General features: G+C 43.7%; 2 protein-coding genes across 4 annotated transcripts in view; one reads left to right on the top strand and one right to left on the bottom strand.

The window, feature by feature from the left end:
- The window catches only part of NME7 (NME/NM23 family member 7), a 144020-nt gene extending 128232 nt beyond the window's left edge, over positions 1-15788 (bottom strand). For all 3 annotated transcript variants that reach the window (XM_019548833.1, XM_019548831.1, XM_019548832.1), the window contains exon 1: positions 15700-15788. In XM_019548833.1, the coding sequence (XP_019404378.1) occupies positions 15700-15702 (3 nt within the window). In that variant the 5' untranslated portion in view covers positions 15703-15788. The remainder of the gene's footprint in view (positions 1-15699) is intronic.
- Positions 15789-15942: 154 nt separating this feature from the next.
- BLZF1 (basic leucine zipper nuclear factor 1) lies at positions 15943-24073 on the top strand. The gene is made up of 6 exons (XM_019548834.1): positions 15943-16065; positions 17390-17832; positions 18776-18975; positions 20927-21055; positions 21753-21972; positions 23548-24073. Exons 1-6 carry the CDS (start codon positions 16044-16046, stop codon positions 23731-23733), a joined length of 1200 nt encoding a protein of 399 aa, XP_019404379.1. The 5' UTR covers positions 15943-16043; the 3' UTR covers positions 23734-24073.
- Positions 24074-27302: the final 3229 nt, after the last annotated feature.

Raw genomic sequence — 27302 nt, 5'->3', positions numbered from 1 at the left:
AGTTCCCTCTGCTGCATGCAATCCTGGGCAAGCATGGGAGGAAGGAGGGAGGCATGTGCATCCCAGATCTGTGTGTGGGGTGAGGGTGGGCTGCTGCTGTGGGCTTCGCCCCAGGCACCAAATTTCCTTGCCACAGCACTGCTCCTATGATAACATTAGAGTATCTGTGAACTACAGGGGCTTGCCTAGTTTGAGAGTTGTTTTACTTCCAAGTTTCTTTTAGCTTGTGCTATGTTAATTATGTTGTTAATTTTGGTAACCTTCATCTGGACTCCTGCATCTTCGGGCCACATATATAGCCATATATGCAATGGCCTTTAATCCAAGAAAGAGTACCAAAAAGCCCCACACATGCTATATGTTGAGATGGGGTTATGAAGCGATAATACAACAAGAAAAATTTGACATGATGGAAAACAGGAAGGGGAGCTGCAGAAAGGACCTCAAGCCACAATCCTCAGGTTTGTGTATTAAAAATCACCCACAGAATACAGAAGTGTTTGGATCATACCTGCCTCTTGCACATTATGGCCATTAAAACAAAGAGATATGAGTAACAATAAAACTTAATCCTGCAAGCACCATGATTACCATCCTGGGTAAGCACTCCCATAACTGCTCTTTGTACCAAGCACAATGCCTCATGGTGGGTGTTTGCAGATCAAGAACTAAGCAGGATTTGAGAGCTCATGGAGAAGACTGTCCCCTAACACTTTGTTTTAGGGCAGGCTCTTTTGGGTGCATCTACATGAGATGTTTACTGCAGAGCTGCCTAACTAGCTCCACAGTAAAGTCTCAACATCTACAAATGTGGCCCTATTAGGCCACAGGAAACTAATTAACTATGCTGTAGGTTAGTCAAGTACTATGCTGCGGTGGCATCACTTAATGTGCATCAACAGCAAGCCCCTCTGTAGCACATTGAGCCAGGTCAGAGTAGCCCCAGGCTGACAGTTTGACCTCCCTTGGGCCCCTACAACCCAGCAAAACATACTGCGGTCCCAGGCACACATAAAGACACGGTGCCTCACCAGAATTTATAGCTTTGCATTAATTTCACCTGTAGAGGCATGCTTTTAGTCCAAGTTTTCAGAACTCACAACTTCTCCTGATTCCAAATAGATCTCTGAGTGTTTATCACTTCTTTTTAAAATGGAATAACTAAAGGAAAATTAAAACCAGAACCTGCTTGACAAGGCTCAGTTAGTCTCTTTCTCATCAGCTCTTTCTATGAAGTTTCCTCCTTCTCTTCAGAGAGGATCTCACCACCCTTAATAGTTCCTGATCAGGGTAAGAAAATCCATCTACTTCAGCTGAGACATAACCACCGCTGTCTTCCCTCTGCTCAACAGATTGCATGTGTGAAGCCAGACAGACCATAAAAAGCTCATAAGAGATGCTAACTGTTCTGTTTTCCCCATATTTACTGATGGTAAGGAGTATGTTGGCCATAAACATTTTCCATATTAACTCACACATCCTTTGCAATGCCTTCAATAGGCACAGAAAACTTGAGGTGCTCAACTTGACACGTACGGGATAGACAACAACTGAGATAAGCCAATACTACAAATTTTGGCCTAAGCACCCATTTCTTGCAAGGTCCCATATGCCCTTCAACTGATGTCCATCGGAACTGGCAGAAAACTCTTGAGCATCTCATGGTATCAGGCTCCAGCATGCCATATTTCTGTTATTTTCTTCATTCCCAAAGCGGCTGAGCAGCACTGTCAATTGGCTAATACCCTAACTGTGCAATATTGGTTAGGAATTAATAAGAAAGTGATCTCATTCCAAACATGCCATCTGTGTAGAGTACACTGCTGTCACTTTTTGGCAACTTACTTCTTAAACAATCAATTTTACAGCTATTAAAACTTTTTATGGGCTCAGTATTTTTATTCTCTGTATAAAATGGATACATTTGGAAAACGGTTTATTCTTTAAGTTTTTCATCAGCTTTTTCACCTCAGTTTAACTGCCTCTTGCCCATAATTAGGTCATCATTTTCAACCTCCAAAGCGTGTCTACATGTGCACATTTACTGTAACCAAAATTACTACACAGTATACGCACTCATCTACATGTGCACATCCACACTGTGCAGTAAATATGGCAGCTTATGCATCATGCAGGAATCAAATTTACACCTGATTAGTTACTGCGCAGTAATGCACATATAAACGCCTTACTGCACAGTAACATTGTATGTGTGTGGACTGACTTGGGAGTAACTTTAGTCCCAAATCAGTCCACACACAGCATTAATGGGCTTTAATGCCTGCACATGTACAACCCAGCCTATTCCTGCTTACTGTGCAGTAACTTACTGCACACTAAATTTAAGCCAGCATAAATGCACATGTAGACACATCCACTGATGACTTATATAATTGCATTCAGATCTTGCTTTTGAGCAGGGCATACAGAAAATCCATCAAACAACCAACTTCTGGGATAAGATATCATTACTTATAAACACAATATGCCTAGAACAATTTTTCGGTTAAACTGCTGGCTTTGGCAATAGACCCCCATGTTAAAATAAATAAGCAGTTTCTTACTGCCAATTAACAACAAACTCCACAAGCCTCCTTCCCTTTCAGTGACAGCTAACCCATTCTTTCAGTTACTCACAACATCTAAAGCAAACAGAAAAGACCTGTCAACATTGCTAAAAATAAGGAACTATATACAGAGCTGAAGAGCTTCCAAGATGCAACTTAGAGGCGATAGAGGAGGAATTTATTAGCATGGGATTTAATCTCATCAGATATTCAGGAATATTGTCTCCTGGACTTAATTTTTTTAGCTCCATCACTTGGAAAAGCCATAATTTTGGATGTACTTATTTGTTCAGAGGGCAGCAACTTATGAGGAGCTGAAGTTATGACTTGGCTAGTGCAGTATGTAGTGTGTAGTCACATAGATCCTGATCCTGCTGACTTTATGTGGGGTAGTACTTGCTTTGACACGTAGCCTCACACAGTCTACAGCATCTGACCCAGAATGAATAACTGGAGGTCATTTTCTGTGGGTCAGTGAGGCAAACATAACAGGAGAGCATTCTTGGCATTCTCTGGGTTCATCAGAGAGGCATCAAGAGCTAGAAAAGGCTATGACTTTTCACCAGATAGTTTTCTAATGACACAGTCCAAAGAATCTGGCCTATTATCGTCATATTCTATATATGGAGTATGTGGCCTGCCAGTCTGCAGGAAAATCCAGGAATATTATATCACATTAGTTCAGCAAGAAACCACATTGAACCCTCAGTGTTTAATGTGAAGATTTACCAACCAATGAGCAGTTTAAAGCCCACAGTGATAGCTCTTATTTGGAAACAGAGCTTTTTCAGGGGGAATTAAAGTATTGTCAATACTGTTTTATTTTCCATACTGAAATGCTGCAGACAGCAGTCAAAGCCATTAGGTTAGGGAACTCCACTTTGCAGCTAGCTACATCACAGGAGTTTCTAACTGAGAACAGGAAATGGCAAAGGTGACTCACATACTACTGTTACCACCAGCATCCTCATCCAGCGCTGAGGCCTGTCTAAGCTTGCTCAAACAAAAAAAGACTATCTTTACTTTTTATATATTTCTCAGAAAGACCCTTGAAAAGCAAAAGTGCCATATTTTTAAAAAATAACTAGCAGCTCCACAACATGAGTACATGGACTTGAGCATAATAAAAACCCAATTATAGAAAAACAGCTATATACTTGTATTCTTTCAAACAAACAATTTTACAGGCTGCAGATGAAGACAAAGAGCCAACTCTTCAGTGGAGCTATGCTAATCTATACCAGCTAGCCTGGGGTGGCCAACCTGTGGCACGTATACCACAAGTAGCACAAGGAGCCTCTGCATATGGTACATGGCAGATCGGGGAGGGGACAGGAAGCACAGCAATAGATAGGGCGGTGAGCAGAAAGCAGAGCACAGATCAGGCAGGGGAAGGTGCAAGACTGGCCCACAGTGTTTTGGTGTCCCCTGCAAGAAATAATTTTGGGGCCCCCTGATGCAAAGAAGCCAGTGTCGGTGGCGGGGGGAGGGGGTGTGGCAAGCGGCCGAAGAAGTTGGTGGCAGCAGTGGCAGCAGCCAGGGGTGGGAGGGAAGGCAAAGATTGGCCCCTCATGGATCCCTCACCATATGCCCCTGGCAGGCCAACATCTTACAAATTGAGGTTGCACGTGCTTTTGGAACTCTACCCAAAACTGTTGCCAACCCCTGCTCCAGATCGTATACACAGACCTCTTCTTACACACTACAGTTAAAAGTCATCTTAGAAAAATATCCTAAAATGGGTCACAGGTAAAAAAGCAGAAGCAAGAATACAACCAATACCTTGCTGCTCCCCTTTCCTTAATATCCTTTTTCTAAGGGATTTTGGCAACCTTGCTGGTGAAGAAATTAAGGTTGTTTTAATGCGCCACACCTTCAGTTTCACCTCCTGAGCCAAAACCAAAGAATTTCATGGCCTCCAGTCAACTCTGGATTTTTAGCAAGATGAGAAATTCTCTGCTCCCACTGATCAGGATTTTTAACAAAATAAATTAAAATGTTTCTGCCTAAAAGTGTGGAGTTTCTTAATACATTCTTCATGCTCACTTCTTGTGTGTGTAGGGATAGAATTAAACACATGTATACCTCGAGTCCTACTTTTTAGGGGGAAAAATATATGAATGCACTGTACATCCCCTTCCCAACTGCACTGGAATGATCATGTCCCCTGCTTCAGGTTAGGCAGTTTAACCAGGGAGACAAAGGCATGCAATCTGTACCCATGCTGCAATTCCAAGCTCTGTAAAGAGCTGCAGATACAATGAGTGTATTTAATTTTACAATGCTCTAGGTTTATTTGTGACTAGTGCATGAAAAAGGTGCTGCACAGGCATTTTGCAAAGTCCTCAGAATAGAGAATTGCATGAGCATCATTAGGGTAAATTACTACCTCACTCCTCATCTTTAGAGGTGTACAAGTGTAATCAGAATAACAAGAGTGGAAGCTCTAACATCATGCAACACAACAGATATGTGCTGTGCTGTGCAGAACTCTATTCTGATGTCCGCATAAAGCTAAGGACATAGGGACTTAAATTCCATAGAAATCACTGGGACTAACAAAATGCTTACAGAGAATAATATGCTAAAATATTTCTAGGATAATGTTAAATATAAAATTATAGTTGCTGTTCTGTATCTACATCAGCCATATGAAAGAAGGAAGAGGAGGAGTGGACACACAAAATAATTACCAAGAGCAGCTGACATGTGGTTAACTCACACTCCCATTCACACTTTGACTCCATTTAACCTATTCACTTGCCTATACACTTGGGCTAGGGAAAGACATTCAAAAAGCCTGAGCCTGAATTGATTCAATCTTTGCAGGTCAGTCTACCATGGCTAGGCTAAATTAGTTTGTAACAGCATAGACATCCCAGAAATGCAGGCACGTGCCTGCAGTGGCTCAGACTAGAAAACAGGGGTCACTAAAGCAGTCCTCCTTTCATTTTCACAGTGCAGACCTGAGGGAGACGTGGCCAGGCACTGGCAGGATGCTTTGATTAGGGAGGGCTCCCCACCAGCAGGGAGCTGATAACATAGTGTTTATCACCCTTAACTCAGTGTTTATCAGCCCATTAAGAAAACAAAAGCTTCTCTCATTAGTTCAAGCTCTTCTTAAACAACTTTTTTCCAAGGAAGGAATGGAGGGACATTACCAGTTACCTGCTGATTAGCTCCAAAAAGCCCTAAGACAACACTACGCTGTCTGCCTTTGTCCGGTCTCCCACAGAATGAACATAGCCAGCATGTGGTATGCTAGCTAATGCTGAGAGGTATCTATGTAAGACAGAGAGGAGGGGGAACCCTGCTTGAGCAGGGAATGGTGACGGGTGGGAGGGGGACCAGGAGGAATCCAGGCAGACCCCACTGTACCTGTAATCTCTGCTGAAGCTGCAGCCAGGGAGCAAAGGGGAGAGGCCAGCCCAGCTCTCTGGAGCAGAGAGCCCTGCCCAGCCCAGAGAGCATGCCAGGATCCTGGCGGACTCTGGTTTAACTTTAACCAGCAAGGGGTACGAGACAGACATTGCATAAACCGGTTTGACCCAAATGAATTACGTCTGATAATTCAAACAGATTTATCTAAAACTGGTTTCAGCCATTTTCAAACTGGTTTATGTGCACTGAACTTGTGTTCTGTTACAGGTTTAAACCAGTTTCTGATCACTTAAACCAGACATGTGTAATGTCTGTCCCTAGCCTTAATGATATACCAACAGAACCTTCACTTAAAAGAGAACAAGCTATCTGAGTTACTTGGTATATAATGGATACCCAGTTACCTGTTAGCTAAGATGCTACATGAATTTCAAACTGTGTGCTCATTACACAGATTAGCTATATCCTCCATCATCTTCAAGTTTCTTGGCCTGTGTGTTACTGGACAAATTGTTTTGTCTCTGTAGGCCAGGTCCTAGTCTACCTAGCAGAGACCCAAGTCCACTTATATGCCTAAGTGTGATCCTATTCCATTCTGCTCAAGTCTCTGAACAAATGTGAATGCACCTACTTTTCTAACATGTCCACTGTTTCTTGTGACCTGGTCTTACGATGATGACAAAAGGAGGACCCACCCGCCCATGTTTCACTTTGTTTTACAAGGACTGAAGCAGAGTGGAGTAGACTCATTCTTCAGAGCCTTCTTAGTGGAACAGGTCTGGCTCTGTGTGCTGCCTCAGTTTCCTGGGAACAATATTTGCTTGAGTCTTTTGAAGATGAACCTACTGGAATGCCCTTTGAAGTGTTAGTTCTTAAAGGGAAAATGAAGGCATTGAGTATCCATAAGTGCTTCCATGCAAGCACACACCTGCCCCTACATAAAGTCCCACTGACTTTGTAAAAGCTCTGTGTTAGCACAAAGAACATTTGCAAACTGTTGACTGAAAGACCTGGGAATAAATCACTTGCTTCTACTGAAAGGCATGTTTCTATACCTGAATCTACCATTCAGATTCAAACTGTACAACAGTCATTGCCAAAAAGAAAATGTACATTTTTACATTGTTCCTGTTGTCCCTGTTCTTGTCTCTGACTGTGACTACTCCAAAGTATAGAATTTGTTAAAAATAATTATTTACAACAGCCAAGTAAACAAGACACTCATCTTCTGATGACAAACTAAAGGTGATTCCATTAGGGCAGAGGTGGACGAAGTATGACCCCTGGACCAGATGTGGCCAGCAGGGGACTACATTTCCCAGCAGCCCTTACCTGTATGGCTGGGGCCGGTTGAGACCCCACCCACAACTGCGCTGTGATAACACAAGCCTGGGTTTACCATGGAGACCAATCCCAGCCACATTGGCAGGGCAAGTGGCAGGAGGCTGCTCCGGACCCGCTGGGATCTTGCTGCAGGGATAACTTGGTCCGGGGCCAAGGCACAGCCGTGACTGCATCCTGCACACAGGCTGCAGATTGCGGCTCTGCCCTGGCTCCTTACAGGGGTGACAGCCTGGTCCTGAGCCAGGGCACAGCCACAATCTGCTGCCCGCGTGCCCCTGCCTCAAACGTGCAGGCTGCAGATCATGGCTGTGCTCCAGCCCCAACCAAGCTGCCCGTGCCACAAGTTTGTAGAGGCTCCGGACCAGCCCCATGCCCTGCCCTGCTGTGTTCCCTCCTACCGTGGCTGGGGCAACCCCAGCCTTGCACTACCACAGTGTAGCTGTGGCTGAGGTCTCCATGGAGACTGGCTCCAGCCATGCAGGCAGAAGCTGCTGGAAATTGGAGTCTGGCTGCTGGCCGGATCCACCATTTTGCCTACCCCACTTCAAGGGGATTTACCACTGTACTAGAAACAACAGACACAATATCACACATGCATCCAACCAGGGCTGGATTAACACATAGGCAAACTAGGCACATGCTAAGTGAAGAAAGGGCTGAGTTGTGCTTATATTACATATTATAATTACTGAGTGAAAAAAGTAATATAAATATACAGTATTAAGTAGGGGCCCACAAATTTGTTTGCCTAGGGCCTACAAAAGGGTTAATCCAGTCCTGCACTCAACCACTTCACCAAATCTAGGGGTTCATCTTCTTGGTCACTGAATGGTAACATTTCAGACAGCTTTCTAATACTAGCTGACTTTTAAACCAAAGCAGGCACAGAAAGATAAATGCTTGGACAGCATTAGAAAAACCATCACAAAATTCACATATGCCTTGGCTCCAACCAAACCATCACAATTCCTAAAGTACTGGGTACATAGGACTGGGCTGAGTCCACCTTAGAGATGTTTTGAACATTTCTTGCATTATAAATACAGACATAAGTCATGGGGGGACACAACCAGCTCATGGTGCAAAGAACAAATGTTGTGGGCATTACATGGCAGCCCTGCACTAATTGGTGGAGGGGCCCAGGTGGCTCTGCCCCTCACTGCTGATTGGCAGAGAGCACCTTCACTCAGTCTATGTCACTAACACTTTCTTTGATTGATTTAATGGGAAATCACAGCCAATGATGGATTTCCCAGCTATTATAGACAATGCATTTTTTCAGTTTCCAAGAAATCTGCAAAACCATGATTTAGGTAGGTCCCTAATTATAAATAAGACCAGTGAAAAATTCATCCAATTATAGCTGTCTTCCTATAGCCATGTTACAGTTTGTAATAGGTTCTCTTTAGGGAGTTCTGTAAATGCTTTAATTAAGACCAACATAAGTCTGTTTATACTGCTGCCCAGAAGCAATGCTGTGGTAGAAGTCTATCAGAAAACCATTATTTTCACAACCTAATCCTTTCTCTTCAGACTGAAATTTGCTTTGCAGAACAAGGTCAGCATCTACTAGAAGAAACATTACATTTTTAATACAATATTAATTAGAAAAACTGCTTTTAAAATGAAAATTGTGATGATTAGCATTTTAGGGCACGGACAGATGAACAGATCAGAGAGAGCTGAAAAATGTGTATTGAGGGGAGAAAACTAATGGGATAGGAGTGGACATGCAACTCTGTTGGCAGCATATCACTTGTGGATGCATTAAAGAGTGTTGGTGCAAGTACTGAACCTTGTGGCATTCCACCACTAAGGAACCAGGGCGACTCTGTCACCCAGGTGGACACACAACCACCTATTGCTCAGCATTGTCCACATCAGGCATAGCATTTGGTGGCAGGGTATGATCTTTGCGAACTTCAGCATCAGACCTTTAATCCAGGCTGATTCTCCTGAGGATGATACATTCCAAGAGTGTGTAGGTTGTGCAAAGGCATGATACTGGCCTATAGCTTTCTGGGCCATTGATTGGCTTACCCAGTTTAGGTATTGCTATGATCACCAACTCCCGCCATGCTTTTGGTGTACAGTTTCACCATCCACTGGAGTCCCTTGGGGCCTACATGATGAAGAAATTCTGGGAGGATATCATCTCCACCAGCTGCCTTCTGTTTCTTCATTGTGGTTAACCCCTTCTTCAGTTCACCTATGCTAATGGTGGTAGTGGCTTGTACAGGGACTGATGTCATTATCCAGTGTAATTGACAATCAACCTCTCCTTTGGTGTTTTTTTCCCCAAGAGGTCCTTTTGAATTGTCTACCAATTTAGAAGCTATGGAGTTGGGATGGAGCTTTGGGGTCCAACATTCTGCTGAATTAGCAGCTCTAAGGCACTGTAACAGGGACTTCCAACATGGCCTGCACAACTTGCTTCACTGACTGATTTCAACCCTGATGAAGTTTGGAAAACTGAATGGAGTTCACAGGAAGACCCAAATAAACATCTTGTGATAGATGCAATGCAGAAAGTCTCTGGCTTTGATCTCCCATGATGCTCATAGGCAACTCGAAACCAGATCCATGCAAACCATGAGAGATGCAGATACTTGACGCACAAACGGAAGGTGAAGAAGTCTTCAGCGTGAAACTGGTCATCCAGAACAGACCATGGAACATACAACTCAATGCCTAATCCACAAATATGAATGAGGTATTACAGAGATACACTCTGCTGTTCCTGATGCAATTGGCTGGCTGAACCACCTAAATAAAAAATTATAGTTGCTGTTCTGTATCTGCATCAGCCATACGAAGGAAGAGGAAGAGGAAGAGGAGGAGTGGACACAGAAAATAATTACTAAGAGCAGCTGAAACGTAGCTAATTCCTCCCATCCACACTTTGACTCCACATAACCTGTTCACTTGCTTATACCCTTAATGATATACCAACAGAACCTTCACTTAAAAGAGGACCAGCTGTCTGAGTTACATGGTATACAATGGATACCCAGTTACCTCTTAGCTAAGACGCTACATGGGCTTCAAACTGTATGTTCACTCCACAGATTAGCGATTTCCTCCATCATCTTCTAATTTGTTGGCCTGGCCTCACACTATCTACACCAAAGAGGCCACGTTTTGGACCTGGTGGCTTGTAGGACTATGAGGGGCAGAAAAGAAAATATTCTATAAGTATCTCAGATATGAGAAAAATATATTTATCAACACAAGAGAATTCTAGTCCATTCAGCAATGGAGTAGGAGAGTAAACAACAGATGTTATCAAGAAGGCTGAGGTACTCAATGCCTTGTTGTGCTTTGCAAGAAAAAATTCATTGTAACCAGATGCTTAAATAGAATTAATTTTGACAAGAGGATAAGGCCATGGGCCAGAAGTGGAAAATAATGTGCTAAAGACTAGACAAATTCCACATGTTTAAGTCAATAAGGTCCAAATAAATTCATCATAAGAAATTAAGTAACTAGTCAAAGCAAATTCTGCCTCATTGCCTTATTATTTTCAAGAACTAGAAATAATTCTGTTTTTTCAGGCAAGATTTCAGAGGACTGGAGAAACGGCAAACAGTAAAGCCATTTTTAAAAAGAGAGGGGAAAAAATAGAAGGACCTGGTAAATTACAGAGCAGTGAATTACAGACTTCAATACCCAAAAGGATCCTGGAACAAATTGTTAAACTATCATTTTGGATGCATCTAAAGGTTAACATGATAAAAAATAGCCAGCATGGATTTGCCAAGAGTTATTCATTTCAAACCAATTTCATTTCCTTCTCAGGAAGTGTAACTGGTGTAATAGCTAAGGGAAAAGCAGTGATGTGATGCATCCTGACTTGGGAAAGGCTTTTGATGCAATCCTGCATGACATTCTTACAAAAACACTAGGGAAATATGGTCTCAATGCAATTACTATGAAATGGGTGTACAATTGCTCCAAAAACTGCACTTGAACAGTACTTTTAGTAGTTTGCAAACTGGAGGGAGGAGGCAGGAAGAGCAAGTAGCTTGTACTATTCAAAGACTTCTTTTAATTGCAGGAATAATGAAATAGTGTACCTTTTAAAAAATGTGTGCATAGTTCAAAAATAGGGATGGGTTGCAAGTAGGGATGTAAACTGTTAAACATTTAAACAATAAATATATTTGTGCCAGTAATGTACTACCAGTTAATGTTTAGCACGGAGCACAGTCCAGCAGGGAAGGGAAGCCATGAGGTGCCTTAGGAACAGGAAGGCAGCAGGGAGGGAGGAGTGAGGAAGAGGGGAAGGAGAGAGGTAAGGTGGGATTAGTACCCACAGCTCATCTGCTGTCTCCCTCCCAGCGCACCCGCAGCTACAGTGGGCTGGGAAAGCTCCTCACCTCCTGCTGCTGCCGCCCACAGTTTAATGTTGTGTGGCAGAGCTTGCCACCACCTCCTTGCTCCTTGGGGCTTTTGACAGGGGAGCAACTCCAAGTAGCAGCTGCATCCGAGTGAGTTTGTGTGTGGCCCTCAGCTTTCTGTGCTGCTCCAGGGCATACATCTGCGGGCCCTCCCCTGTAGTCAGGTAGGGTAGACAAGGCGCTGGCCTGGGGCCCCCCAACCCCTTGGTCAGAACTATGCATGTGCTATCAGTTAACCATTTAACCAATATAATTAGAGGATGTTAAACAAATTTTTTTTAATGATATTTACATCCCTAGTTGTAAGTACTTTGGAGGACAAGATCAGAATGTAAAATAATCTAGATAAACTGGAAAAATAGTCTGGTATCATGAGGAAGAAATGCAATAAAAACAAGGGTAAAGTCCTCCACTGAGAAATGAAAAAGCAAATGCACAAATACAAATGGGGACTAACTGGCTAGCTAGGCAGCAGCCCTACATAAGAGAACCTAGCGGTTAGAGCAGAACACAAATAAAGCAAACCTTGGATGTATTACATAGGAGTATTACACATAAAATCCAGAAGGTAAGTATTTTGCTCTGCTTGGTGCTGGTGAGGCTTTAGTGTATAATGCATGGAAATGTTTCAAAAGGGTAGTATTCCAGCCCAGAGACATACTTGACTGTTTGCTGCGTCTTGTCTCTCTCAGCCATAGTTAGAATGCTTCAAAATTGCTGCAGCTATGTGTGCTTTTTCTGAAGCCAGAGGGTGCTAAAAGAAGCTGTAGGGACAGAGATGTAGGGAAATAGGGGGTAGTTGGGAGCATAGAAGTGAAGGCAAGGGGATCTGTAGTGGTAATGCAGGTGCCCCACTCTCCAGCCTTCAGTTCCCTGAACACCTCCTCTTCCCCTCTCCTGAGAATGAATAGAGGAGACTGGGAGCTAGAGAGACAAGCTCCAGCAGTGGCATGGGTACAGGATAGAGAGTTAGGGGGCGGGGGGGACAGAGTGGCTGTACACAGGGAGTGTGCTTCAATGCCAGGAGTGCTCCTCGTATGGAGAGTGCTCCCCACACCAATAGCTCCAGCAAGAGAGAAGGGGCCTATGGCAGTGGTGTGTAGAGCACCCACTGCATTTATTCTAGCCTCAGATCCCCAGTACCTTCCCTCTTCTCCTCTCCCTCAAGCAGAGAAGTAGAGGGAATTGGGGCTAGAGCACCTGGCATGGGAAGAGGGGCCCTGGGAGTAGGGTGAATAGCTGGACAGCCAGTGGTCTGAATACCCAGCTCTCCCTTCCTCTGTTGTGATAGAAGGGAGAGTGGAGCACCATGGGTTTTTGGAAGTCCTACAGGTCCCCTATCTCCATGAACACACAATAAAAATTCTAACACTTTAAAATAGCACCTCATTTCAAGAGGTCCTAATTTGGGGCCCTTCAGCCACTTCTGGAATATTGCACAGGGCATGTATGTTTGTCCAGATGGCCCTCTGAAATGCTTCAAAGGTATTTGAAACATTTCAACTGTTGCATCTGTCTGCACCCCTGGAATACTGCATCCAGTTTTGATCACCACTCTCTAGGGAAGTGGACAAAGCGCAGATAGTTCAGAGGAATGATGAGGTTTAAAAAGTATGACCAAGAAGAAGCATAGGAAGAACTGGATTTGTTTAGTTTAGAACACAGCTGAGGGTAGGGGGCAGACATAAGTTTTCCAGCATGTAAAAGGCTGTTACAAAACAATAGTGAAAAACCATTTTCTGAATCAAGTTGGTTTAATTTGCTATGACAGGCTACCCAGAAAGGGGGTGGCAAACCCATCACTGGAGGACCAGGTGATCTCTTGATATTGCTCCAGCCCTTCCATCCTGAGGTTATTACTTGCATGGCCCTAACTATGAATACACCCTGCAAGTATGAACTGATATATACATTTTTATTTTGTGAGAGCCCCGAGGGAGAAAACTCTTATCCTCATTAGACAGATGGAGAATTGGGATACATGGTAGATTAAATTACATGACGAAGGTCACAGAGGCAGTCTGCCAGAGCTAGGAACTGAACACAAGTCTCTTAAATCTCTATGCTGTGGCAGCAGAATACCCCTGCCAGGACAGTCCTAAGCACACCCTTGCCTACTCACTCCTGACATGCTGCAAGCCCAGAAACGTGCCAGTGAAACCACTACAAGGAAGATCTCTCAATCTCCAGTATGCTTCAGAGTGGACACCGGGGGCAACCTAAGGGTGGCCTAACAAACATACTTCCAGGTTTGGAGTACATCAACAGGACCAGATGGGCAGTGTGCTCAGGACTGTCCTGGCCACAGCTTGTGCACTCAGATTCTTAAATCCCAATCCAGTGTCATGACTAGACCCTGCTTTTCCCCTTCTCTAGTTGCCCACACCAAACAGGCACAGAACGCCTACAAGGACCACAGTAGACATCTTCCACAGACAAAGAGCAACAGGGTTTAGGAGCTCAGCACACAAGACACCTTCACTTTTAAAACACACATAAGCACAGCTCTGCCCTGGCATTACTTTCAGGCCTGAGAGGACAGATCCTTCCTGCTCCCCCAGTACAGTACTTTATCTCTTTGTCATGTGCTGCCCCACGTCTCCTCGTTTTAGGAGATGCAGAGTGTTTCGAATGTAGTCGGATTGGAATCACTCAACACTGTCATATAATTTGACACAAATCACTGCCACTCTCCTGCACAGACTGGGGAAAGGAGCCTTGTAACATGTGGACAGGCTGAAAGAACTAGGATTAACATCAGTAAGTTAAATCACTTTGCCCAGCTCCCGAGGATGAATGTTGTTTTTCTGGAAAAGTAATTCAGTCTCGAAATGGTATCAGACTCTTCTGCCAACCAACATCAATCAAAGTGCAACTTCCATTGTCGCTGTGGTTTAGAAGCATTATTGGCAATGGACTGTAACCACAGCATGAAAAAATAAAGCTAAAATATCATAACAATTATTTCTTCTCATGAATTTTATTAAAATCATCCAAAGGAGTAGCAAAAAGACTACTTGTAACGACATATGTCAAATTTAGATTAAACTAGGTTTCAAAATAACTTTCTTGCCTTGAAATACATGGGGGAATCTAGCCAATAGGTATTTAGCATGGAGAAGAAAAGGGGGGCCAGGGAATCTAACAACAGGCTTCAGATACCTGAAGGGTGATTACAGAGGGGATGGAGATGGGGTTTTCTCTATGGCTGTAGGGCAGGGGTGGACAAACCACCTGCCAACCACTGGGACATGTGTGCAGTGCACCACAGCTCTGCCCTGTGCAGTCACCGCCACAAGATCGCAGCCCGAGCCCCGAAGCAGCTCCTCACCCAGCCACACGCCCTGCTGGTGCAGCTTGGAAACCCTGGCCCTGAAGGGTCATGGCCCCACCGCTCTTGGTGTTTCCATAGAAACCAGCCACAGCAACGCGGGCAGGGGACACTGGGAAATGGAGTCTGCTGCGGGCCTGATCCAGCCCTGCAGTGAAGGGGCAGGAGTCGGAACACTGGCCTCAAGATGCAGCATGGGAAACTGAGGCTGGAGATTAGTTAGACCTTTCTGATTATGCGGGGGGTCTTGGGTGAAAACTTTTTAAAACTCAGGTTGAACAGAACCCGAAATCATCCACATGCTGGTCCTGCCTACCCGGGCTGGATGACGTCACGAGGTGCCTCCCGGCCGAGCCCGGCTCGGGGTGGGCCTGAGAACACCCGGCGCCGCTCTCCTCCAGCCAATCGCGGCCGCTCGAACTAAGAGGCGGACTCACGTCACAGAGGACTCTGTGACGCAGAGGGTGCCCTCGAGCCGCCTGCCTCCGCCCCCTTCGGCAGCCCCCGCCCTCGGCAGTGCTACGCCCCACCCCCGGCAGTGGTACAGCCCTCTCCCCCGCGGGAGGGGGGCAGGGAAGCCTCCAGCCAAGGGATGGAGCGGACCATCCCGCGGGGGAGCGGGGACGGGGAGCGTCCCGCTGAGCCCCGTGACGCCCCCCGCCCCCGCGGCGCTCACCATGGTCCCCGTGGTCCAGCGGGCGCAGCCCCGACTCGGACAGACACCGCTTGCAGCCAAGCCGCTTCCAGGCAACGCAACCCCCGCCCCGACGAACGTGATTGGTGGAGAGCCGCGTGGCCCGGAAACGGAAGCACTCGGAGGGGAAGAAGGGAGGTGACGTTACGCGTTTCTGTTGGCCGGAAGTCACCGCCTCCCCAGTGCTCAGCGGTAGCCGCTCGCACGGAGCTGGTTCGTGGCTGGGGAGCCGCGGGAGCCGCGGGCCGGGCCGGGACTCGCTACAGTCTCTTCTCCCCTTTAGCCTCGGTGCCCCCTGCGCGCAGCGCCGCTGCCGCTTGGACACCATGACGCGCGGAGAAAAGAAAGGTGAGCGCCGCTGCCCGCCCAGGGACCAGCTTCCTCGCGCCGCCCCCTGCTTATGCCTCTGCGGCACTGGCCTTCACCGGCGGGCCTCCATCTAGCCCCGCCCCTCCCCTCCCCTCCCCCACGGACTGATCTGCTGGGCTGGGGCGCATAGGTGCATGTACTTGGCACTCAGCCCCCCCAGCCCAGCCTCGCATGGACTCCAAGAGGCTCTGAGATCTGCCGGTGGATCGAGATCCACTGCCTGGTGACCACTGTATTAGGGGTATCCTGCTGGGTAAGAGTCTATCTCCTTTGCAGTTCATTGAACACAGTTTGTGGAGAATGCTCTAAATCTTGAAGGAAACTAAGTCTTTTTCAATCTTTCATTCAATAGGTAGGTACCTGATTTTGTTTTTAGATTGATCTAAATTGGGTAACACGATTAAAAAGAAGAACATTCTTTGGTGTTCTGAAGCGTCTGTCTCTGATGTGGAGTCATACAGTTAGAAATAGAAAATGTTCTTGAAGATCACTCAGTCCATCTTTTCCTGCAGTTTTGCTAGTTCTTGACACAACATCTTATTTTCTAGAAAGGCAGTGTGACAGTTTCTTCCTAAGATCTTTGTACACTCAAAGATCCAACACCATGCAGAAGTATTTAGTCAGACATATTCCTGTATGTTTAGATGATTTAATAAAAAATCTCCTGCCATCTTGGAAACTTCAACAACCACACTGGAGTGTGTGGAAAAACTGACTAGAAATTGGAAGTGAAAGAAACTAGTTAATTTCCCCCTTTTTTAATCCTTATTGAACCTGTGCCTAGACAAGTTTGCTGTTACAAAGTGTCATCTTACAGCTACAATGTAAGGGACTCTTGTAATACTGTAGCAATTTCCTTTTGAATTTTTGCACTTCCCAATGAGAACACAATACAATGAGAGAGAAATAGGGACCTGCTTCACAATGTTGTAGATTTCACAGAAACTGTGACTTTTTTTAAAGTTGGTTTTGTGGACAAACTTAACAATAAAATGCTGGCTCCTCGTGGGAGCCAGTAGTCTTCACTGCCTTGCAGCCCACCCAGGAGAGAGAGGCACCAACGAGCGGGGCACCACAACAGGCAGCCAGCAGCCAAGATGGCAACTGCCCTGCCCTCTTGTCCTTCTTCCCCTCCCCCCAACCCAGGGCCTCTGCCAGTCAGTGGCAAGGGGCAGGGCTGCTGGGAAATGCCAGTGAAATCAGTTCTTTGTGCTGTGACCAAGCTGCAAAAATTCCTTTGTCTTGCCACAAATTAATAGGTCCCTAGATATAAATTGTTGTTAAACTTTTTCTCTGTTTTTAGCTGACTACACCACGTCACCTATTCGTGGACCTGGAGATGGCATGGAAACTGAGCAGCCATCTGAACCTGTAGAAGTAATATCTAGTTCACAGACTACAAGCCATCATATCCATCACAACCTGCACAAAAAGACAGTACCTTCACTGAGTCCTGGAGTTCTTCAGCTAGGAAAAGTAAATGCTGACAAATCAGTGGAGATTGAAGCTGTTCGAATCCTGGTTCCCAAAGCAGCTATAACTCATGTTGTCGCTACCAAAAATGCTAAGTTGGCTAAATCAGGGGGACATCCTAAAGGAGAGACGTTATGTCAGTTAGATGGAGCTGAAGATGCTAAGAAAGAGCTGCTGGAGTTAAAAAATGCAATAGAAAAGCTCAAAAATTCAGAAAGGAGACTGCTACAGGATAAGGAAGGGCTCTCCAATCAGCTGCGTGTACAGACAGAGGTAAGTTTGGGAAGTGTTGGTAAGGCAATAGATTTAAAACTAGAAGGGGAACAGTGTGATCTAGCAAGCCTTTCTCTCTATGACACGAAGTAGAAAATCTTGCACATTAATTCTGCATCCACCCTATTTTTTATAATCAAGCTAGAAATGGAGATTTTTCTATAAAGACTTGAAGTGATAGAGAATCCACCTTTCCCTAAGAAAGGTGTTCCAGTGCTTAGTTAACCCTGACCTCTACCTTATTTCTAGTCTGAATTTGTCAAGCTTCAGCTTCTAATCATTGCGTCTCATAATCCACTATGTTGTGTTCTTGCTACTCTGTAACAGCAGAGAGATTCAACACTGTAAAAGTATTATTAAAGGTATTTTTCTTGAATTCATCAAGATATCAAGGATAGGTACAAATACAGAAAAACTAGCCTGCTATCTGCCCCAGCACTGTATCTAGCAACACTGTAAACTGAACTACAAAAAATAATTTTCCCCATTGTGTAAATTTATTTTATAGAGCATCCCTTTGGTTCACCTAGTCCAGTATCTTTTTCTCTGATCAGGGCCGAGTACATCAACCAGGTGCTTCAGTGTAAAGTGAATGAAACCCTAAAGTGGACAGTTATGAAACATGAATTGATGGCTGCAAGAATACATATATGATATGGGTGTATTTAAGCAAGAACGTATTATTGAATACCTGTGCTCTTAATACTTAAAATCTTCAGCTTGCTTTTTCCAAGAACCTCATGTATTTAACAACTACAGTCTTTGAAATGTCTTGTTACCATTTCCATACAGAAAGCCTGGTAATGCTTTAACAGTTGACTTTTTGATTATCCACTATGAAGATAGGAAACAGTGTAATTCTTTGACGAACTGTATACCTCCTGAGCAAACACTGTAACTGGACTCTTATCAACCCAGCCATCCTATCCCTCTCCTGTTGTAGGTAAATCGAGAACTGAAGAAGCTACTTGTTGCTTCTGTGGGAGATGATCTACAATATCACTTTGAGCGCATGGCCCGGGAGAAAAATCAGCTGATCCTAGAAAACGAAGCCCTAGGACGAAACATGTCACAGCTATCTGAGCAATTGGAGCGGATGTCTATACAGTGTGATGTGTGGCGAAGCAAATTCCTAGCGAGCAGGTTAGTGTGGCTGTTGTGCTTCTTTGCTAAATGTGCATAGTGAAAGAACGTATTAAAAATGCATATCTGCAAGAGGGCAATTTTCACAGCTGTACATAACCCCCCCCCCCCCCCCCCCAAAAAAACTTGAACCTTACTTTGAACACTAAAATCTGATAATTCAAAATTATCCTTCTAAGCCAAGGGTGGGCAAAATCTGGCCCGTGGGCTGGATCTCACCTGTGGCAAACTCCCATTTCTCTGACTACACAGCTTCTAGCTGGTCTTCATGGGGACCCTAGGATCATGGGGCTGTGACAGCATGGGGCTAGGGCTATGAACCTACAAACTTCATTTCATAAATCTACTGGATACAAAACATCATGAACTAAATATAGACATTGGATTTATGGCACATTACAACCTGCCTGCCATCTGATAACTCCAGGTAGCCTCTCCTACATTTTACCAGCTACATTTCTGTCACCAGGTCAGCATCCCCTCTGATCCTTGCTCCCTGGCCAATGCATACAAAAGGTGTTTTGTAAATTCCCTTTGAGGATTAGAACTGAGAGATCAGAGAGGGGGTAGTCATCTTGTGAGAAGTGTGCACCCACAGCTAATTAAGTATTTTTGTCTTTGATAGATTTTTGATGTATGTTCATTCTGGTACAGAGTTGTTGTTTGGTTTCTCCTACATATTTTCCATCAGGGCACTTAATGCACTGGATGACATATGTTTCTGGAGGTGCAGGTATAAGATCCAGGAATGGTGATGGTTCTGTTGTGGGGTGCAGTTACTGTGTTATACAAAAGGATGGAGGTTTTTTTGTGCAGATTGGAAGTTGAGATGACTACTTGACTTGCTTCTAACGCTTCATATATCTTAACCTTTATGATCCTTAAAGCTTTTTTTTTTTTATTTGTGAAGTGCCTTATTACACTTTGCTTTCCCAAATTTCCTTGGCAGTTGAAACTGAACATAGTAGTTTTTTTATTTCCTGTCTTGAACAGTTCCAACATTTTGCCCCCACTGGAACTCCATTTCAGTAGCAGAACTGTTCATCGGTATCCTTCCTTGGTTTAGGTGTGGGTTGAGGCATATCTAATTAAGAGCTTTGTTATACTGATATTGAAACCTGTAGCACGGGTTTCCTGCATTGGCTTTGTGACTCATGGGTTAGGGACTTCTGAATCTTTAAATGTTACCTTCCCTTATTAGTGTGTTTTTGCATTAGTCCTGTGCCTGTGGCAGAGGATATGAATCAGGCTTGTGGGAACAGCCTGTGACACAGATTTGGGATGTGCTGAATGTAACACACCACCTTTTGTGCCACTTTTTCTTGTTACTTACTCTCCTTTTGGAGGCAACAAATTGTTCTTAGATGCATTTATTTACATGTAGCTTCCATTGCCCTTGGATATCTTCCTTTTAAACTTTACAGTCGTAGTAGCTGGCTGAGACCCAATATAAAGCTTTCTCCTTGCCAAACTGCTTGTGGTGGTAGGGACCAAAAATGGTTATGAATGATTTAGATGTTCGGTCTTGTATTTCATTCCCTAGTGGGCACAAGTCCAGATCACACACCACCCACCTGGTTATTAGTTTTAACAGGGGCAAAGGAATAAATGAGCAAGAGCTTGAACTCCATGTTTGACTTCCTTAAATCACTCCCAAGTGATGTGTCAGTCACAGCTTCTAATGAGGCTATGTTGGGTGGGGTATCTTATACTGCACCTGTCCCTTGCTTTATCTGCTCTTCTTTAGGGCCAACTAACCCCAGGATTAATTTGTTCCCAAATGCTAGGTTTTTTTCTTCATTTTAATATTGTGTATCTCATACTGAGATTCTAAGCCTCAGAGTTCCTGCTGAATGTTTAACCTCCGTATGCTATACCTGTGAGAGGGGGTTTTCATTTTTTAACCTTGTGTTGAAAGTAGCCAATTTACAATACCTTATTTCTTCTGCAGAGTCATGGCTGATGAGCTAACAAATGCCAGAGCAATTCTTCAGCGTCAAACCAGAGACGCACAAAGTGCAATTCAGGATCTGTTGAGTGAACGTGACCAGTTCCGTCAAGAAATGATTGATGCCCAGAAGTATGATTGCTCTTTCATATTTTTTGAGCCTTTTATATTCCTGCCCCAAGGACTGCCACTTGCACTTCCTATTACTTCAGCCTATGCCTTGATCTTCCTTAGGCCTAGAATCAGTTATTTCCAGCCCTGTTTCTAGTGTACAGCTATTAACAAAAATAGGTGCGAAGACTGCACCTCACAGGTGATACTAAGAATTGGAAGAGCCATAGCAGTTGAAAATCCTTTTTGTCCACATAAGTTGATACGTATCAGTAAAGAATGATATGTGGGACCTGAGTTTCCCAGTCCACAGCTTTGCCTCCCTTCCATACTTGTTTATCATTTGTAGTCTGTCAATCAGTTGTCTTCTTGTGTTCTTTGTCCCCACCCAGAACTAAATACTAAATGGCCTTACCTATTTCCCAAAACTCAAATAGGCTGTTGCCCCACTTTTCTCTAAAATTAATTTTTTTTCCTTTAATATAGGGTCTTGTTCTGTTCTACAGGCTCTAGGGAATAGTCTCCTTGTTCTTACATTTTGTTTAAATATATAGTATTTCATTTTGCATATCCTTGGTGTGCATCGCAGGTAGATTTTGATTTTTATAAGTCCATTATAAAACACAGCTCCTCAGTAGGAGGTGTTACACAGTGCTGCCAGCATGCACAAGTGAGGATGGTCACTAATGTAACTGTGTATTTTTCTCTCCTTGTACAGAGTATTAGAGGAGCTACTGGTTTCTCTCCAGTGGGGAAGACAGCAGACGTACTATCCTAGTGCTCAGCCTCACACAACAGCAGAGCTGGCTGCTGTGAACCATAAGCTGGCCAAAGCAGTGAGTTCCCACCTTCTTGGAAATATGGGCACCAGCAGTCCAAAAAAGACTTCCCTGCCAGCAGAGTTCTGCAACACACCTGCTGAGAAAATGGCTGAAATGGTAAACCCTAAACCCTTATTGTAGCTCTGTAGCCCTACACAGATACAGGTGGCAGTTTTCTTCCTTGAAAGGCAAAACAACTCTTCTGAGGCCATTTCTATCTAGTGAATGACAGCAAATTGTAATTTAGTTAAGTGCAGAAGTAAATTTAGAGAAGAGATCTGAACAAAGAACTGCTCATATAAATTTAACACTGCTCCCCTGAGGGAGTATATAAAAGTTGAAAAGCTTAGTACAGTTCTTCTTTCTCAAAAGCAAGTAGTAGTAGAGGAAAAGAGATGGAGAAGGTAGACAGGTGGGGTAGACAAAATGGGTCATTTACTCCATACATTAAAAGAACTAGTCCCATTCAGTGGGGGTTAAGATGAATTGATGCTAAATTGCCAATTGGTATGTATCTATCTAAATCTATTTTAACCCACTTCTCCATCATGTGTTATTTTTTTCAAAGAAAAATGATGCATTTCTGTTGATTTTTATATAACCATTAAATACAGATTTGCATCTAATCTTTTCACACACGCACTAGATTTGATGAGTCTTTCACCACCAGGAAGTGGTATAATATAACTGTACATATTTATTTAACCAATTACCTGGATTTTCAGGTTTATCCATTTTTCATTTTAATAGATTAGTAAATGGTGTATGGTATTGTCCTCAGTAACATAGTCTTCATGTTTTCTACACTTTTTAAACCCTAAGTATGGTTCTTGACCTATTATACGACACTTAAAGCTTGGCCTCAAAAGTTGAATGTCTTTTCTCTCAATTCATTCATGATATGGAAAAGTATGCGGCCCGTAAGTTTGATAGAAGCTTACAGATTCAGCAGTTTTTCATTTAAATTAATTAAGCAGATATAACATGTTTAGGCCATACCACTTTTGTATTAAATCAGGATTTAATTTTGAATAGACTTATTTTTGAGACAGGCAATGATTTTTTTTTTTTTTTAAACAACCCTGATGGGGGTAGAAGGAAAACTAGGGAAAATCCAAGGGAATGTTTAACCTCTGCTCTGTTTGTTTGCTTGTTTTCTCATCCTCTGAACTCTTTCACAAGAGAATTATCTGTTCTATGCAAGCTCAGAAACATTTTTTTTTTTAAACTAATAAGCTATAGGTTTAATAGAATTAAACCCACCCAGCAGGTACAGTAGCTGGCTATTGTACTTTTGGGTAGGTGAAGTTGCTAGTAATTCTTAACAAAGAACCAACTACTTTACACACCGTTATTATGCATCTCTAGAGTCCAATATGTTTGGTTTTTTTTAAATATCTGTTTTGATTAGCTCAGATATGTTTCTGAAACTCTCTTACTCTGTCCCTTGAAAACTTTTGAAAACTGTTGGTAGTAGTCTCACGAGAGCTTACTGATGCAGAGTTTCTAAATCTACGCAGAGCATCTAGTGACTTCATATTGCAATAAATAGCAGGGTGTTTAGATCCTCAAAATCAAAACTGACCAGGGCATGAGGGCTGACAAGCCTTCAAAAAAGCTGTTGTCTGTAAAGTATCAGGAGAATAAATATATCAGTTTGAAATCTAATACTGGGTTTTGTTTGTTTGTTAGGTGCTACGAGTCCTGGATCCAGCTGCATGTACAGAAACACCACCAGAAGTTCCCTTCTCTGAGTCCTCCCCATCTTCCTTCCTTTCCGCAAAGAAGAACATTGGACGGTTTCACCCATACACCAGATATGAAAACATAACATTCAATTGCTGCAATCACTGTCAGGGTGAATTGATAGCTCTTTAAAAAAAGTCACAGTTCTTGAGAATAAAGCCCACGTACTTGCAAATATGCTGTATCTTCCCATGAACAATACTGTTTTCCATTCTTTGCTATGCCTTTCCTGGGGATGAATTTCTTATACTAGATATAAGTTTACACTTCTGTATCTCTAATGCTTAAGGACCATGTACACTACACTCTGGGATTTTTTTTCCCCAGAGCTGGAATATAATCAATACAATTTGTGCCTATCTACAAGGCTATAAAGCATTACGACAATAAAATTCTAATATAGGTAGGCCCTTAGATGTATAAGATCAGTTGTTATATTATGCAATATTAATGGATTTCTGCTCAGGGGAAGACAAAACATGAAGCTATTTAAGAAGAATAACCAGCAAGTTTTCCATTTGGAACTTTTGGATGGTGCTTCTCTTTAAAAGTAAGCTGGATGTGTGTTAACTGGAGAAATGTTAAGTCGTGGCAGCACTTTCAGCTGAAAGGGAAGTGAAATACGCAATCAGTTCCATGCTATATTTATTTTTCTCTATACTGTATGACAGACTTTTCTGTGATGCTGTGTTTTTATTCTAGTAACCAAGTTACAAAAGCAGGTGCAATGACAATGGATGTTAACATGCTCCAATGACATCAGTATTCTGAATTTTTATCCTGAAGCCTATCAAAAAAAACAAACAACAACTTGAACTCTATGTACGGTATTTAAAAAGGATTTTTTGTTGAATGGAATGTGGCAGCTTGAGAGTGCAGTGAGGTTATTTAAGTTTGCACAAGGTTGAAACAAGGGGCTAGAACCTTTGTTATAACTTACAGAACCAAACTACTGTATAGCTGATGCAAAAATAGGGCAGTGGCTCCTCTAGTGCATTATCTTTGAAAACCAAAATGTATCCTATTCCTAGATCCCAGTCCTTTCTCAACCTCTTCCCTGTGTACAGCACTTTTGAAAAGGATAAGGATCAGGTACTACATGTGGGTAGGCAGCAGAAGAATAGTTTTTATTTACCTGACTTCAGTGTGATTGAAGCAAGTTGAAATACAGCCAGAGAAGATTTATTTTTGCATTCTATTCAACCAAATTAGTTGCAAGAAGAAGGATGCAAATCCATCATCACATGAAGGCACTTAAGAGTCTTACCCATAGAAAAATCTATGCAGGTCGTTTACAGACTTCTAGTATCCTGCCACTCACAAGAGGCATAACATAGATGGCCTGTGTATGCAATTAAAGAAGAGGTTTCCAAAACAGTCATTAATGTTTATTTGGTAAATCTTGTACCATGTATAGGGAATGTAAGTTTTACTTTCCTGTCTGCTACTCTTGGCCATGCTTTGGCCTGTGCAATGACAATTTTGCAATAAACTTTCTTTGCACGTTATTTTTAGCAGTTTTACCTGAATCTTTGATACTACATTCTTTGCAGAAAAGAGGAAGCATGTGGTATACAAGAAATGCAGAATTAATTCAGCTCTCATATTTCTCAAAGACTAAGTAATAGGCACATTCCCTGCTAGACCTCCTCACTTCCTGGAATGGAATAAGAGATTCCCATTGAGAACAGTTTACTTAACTATTTTAGAAAAACTAGTAAAAATGCTTCTAGTCAGCAATTGACTTTGGAATGTTTTATTTATAAGAATTAACAAAATAACTCACTCTTCTAGCCCAGAAATGGACTAACTGAAGCTGGGCTGAATGTGGAATAAACAGGCCCCTTGCAAGTCTGGCTAGATTCATAAAGCAACTTGAGTATCTGAATCCACATTTTTTTTTTTTTTTTATATATCCCCTTCCTCCCCCCACCCCTTTGTAAAAATGTGTCCTTGTTTATCCACCTGACTTCTCCAGGGGGCTCTGAGCAGTTTAGACATGCTAGCTTCTAGACACCCACTTGCAAATGCCCAATTCTCACCTTTGTGATTAGGTTTCCTCTATTTGTCATGTAGATTCCACTAGGTGGCAGAGCACTTAAGCACTAGGCATTGCAATGCTAAACATAAGATCCCACTGTCAGTGCAATGATAAATTATGTCAAGCACATAGTTACTGCAAAACCTCTGACCAATATCAAAAGGACATTAAAAACTACAAGAGAGGGGAATGCAATACAGCCTTTCCCCTGAATAAGCCAAGAAAAAATGTCTACAGCTATGGAGTATAACAGATGAGCAAGTTTTCAATTTCCTACAGAAAAGTCTGGCTTTGCCCTTTTAAAAGAGAAAAACCCAGGAAAATACAGGTTTTCCCTTGCAGCCTGGGGTGTTCCAGCCTGTAAGGGCCTGGGGGAGCAGGCAGAGGGTGATCTGACATGGGGTGCCACATACATATGTGTGCATGCACACAGCTAGCAATACAGCCATGCAGTGTGGTGGAGAACAGCTCCCTGCAGGTAAATCTATGGTGGGGAGAAATAGTCATCTCCCCATGTGTTGCCTAAGGCAGCAGCAGCAGCTTGTGCCAAGCCTGCAGTGAGGGAGGGATGGCAGTTGGAGCAGGGCGTGAGCCAGAGCAGGCAGAAATGCGCAGCCACATGGCCCGGCTGGGAAACAGGATGGAGCCAAGGGCAGCTCATCCTGGGAAGGGATAGGGGGTGGTCCTGATGGCTCCCTACTACTACACACACTTGCAAGGAGGGGTCAGGCCAATAGGTGGTGTGGCAGGAGCAGGAGGGCACACAACTCCTAACTGCTGTGGTGCCTCACCTTGGCAGCACAGTTGGTGTAGGGCTCTCAGTGGCAGCAGTGGGGCAGAATTGTATTCTGCTGCTGCCAGGCAGGCAGAGGGCACCTCACCTTGGTAGCCATGGCAACACAGCACTCCCTCCTGCACTTGGTCCTGCCTGCTAGGCTGCAGAGGCAGCTCCTGCCTGGTGCTGGTGCAGCAAAGCTGCAGCCCTGTACACTGCTGTGGGCACAGAAATCTGAAGGACATATGACCCCTACTGACACACTGCCTAGGCATTGCTATGCCCACACACCTCCTGCCCCAGGCCTGGGGACAGTGGGTCACAAATGAGGGGCACCAGTAAGGCTGGGTTGGGGGGGCTGTAGGTCAAGAGTGAGGCACCAGCAGAGTTGAGGCTGCAGGGCAGGAGTGAGGGGCACCAGCAGGGCTGGGAGGGGAGGGGAAGCTGTGGGTTCAGAGTAAGGTGCAATGGCATGAGCAGGGGCAGCGGACTGGCATAGCAGGGCTGCTCAGCACCATAAAGCAGCTGGGGGGAGAGCTGCAGCTGGACACCTTCCTGGTGAGTGAAGGGAGCACGGGAGCTCTGGTTTTCCATGGTAAAAAAACCCAAAAGCAAACATCAAAATATACTGCTATTTAGGATTAATTTTATTGTAATGACTGAGGCACTGGTAGGCTTCCAAATTGCTGTAAAACTGTAAATATATCAATAAAAGATTGTGCTCAACTGTTTTATTTCTCTCACTCTCTCTCTCTATATATATGTCTATAGTGGCATTTCATATTTATTGTGGGGGTGGAATGGGGATTTTGTATTTTTTTAATTTAGAGAATTTGGGGCTTGTTAACATTAGAAACTGCAGGTAAGTAATGACACCTACAGACA

The sequence above is a fragment of the Crocodylus porosus genome, unplaced genomic scaffold (assembly GCF_001723895.1).
Source record: "Crocodylus porosus isolate Cpor-Errol unplaced genomic scaffold, CroPor_comp1, whole genome shotgun sequence".
Taxonomy (NCBI): domain Eukaryota; kingdom Metazoa; phylum Chordata; order Crocodylia; family Crocodylidae; genus Crocodylus; species Crocodylus porosus.
Note: the sequence above shows the minus strand (reverse complement) of the source record. Positions and strands in the feature narration are given on the sequence as shown.

Coding starts and splice junctions, on each gene's coding strand:
- BLZF1 (XM_019548834.1), top strand. CDS start 16,044: ATGACGCGCGGAGAAAAGAAAG. Junction 16,066..17,389: donor GACGCGCGGAGAAAAGAAAG/GTGAGCGCCGCT, acceptor CTCTGTTTTTAG/CTGACTACACCACGTCACCT. Junction 17,833..18,775: donor AGCTGCGTGTACAGACAGAG/GTAAGTTTGGGA, acceptor CTCCTGTTGTAG/GTAAATCGAGAACTGAAGAA.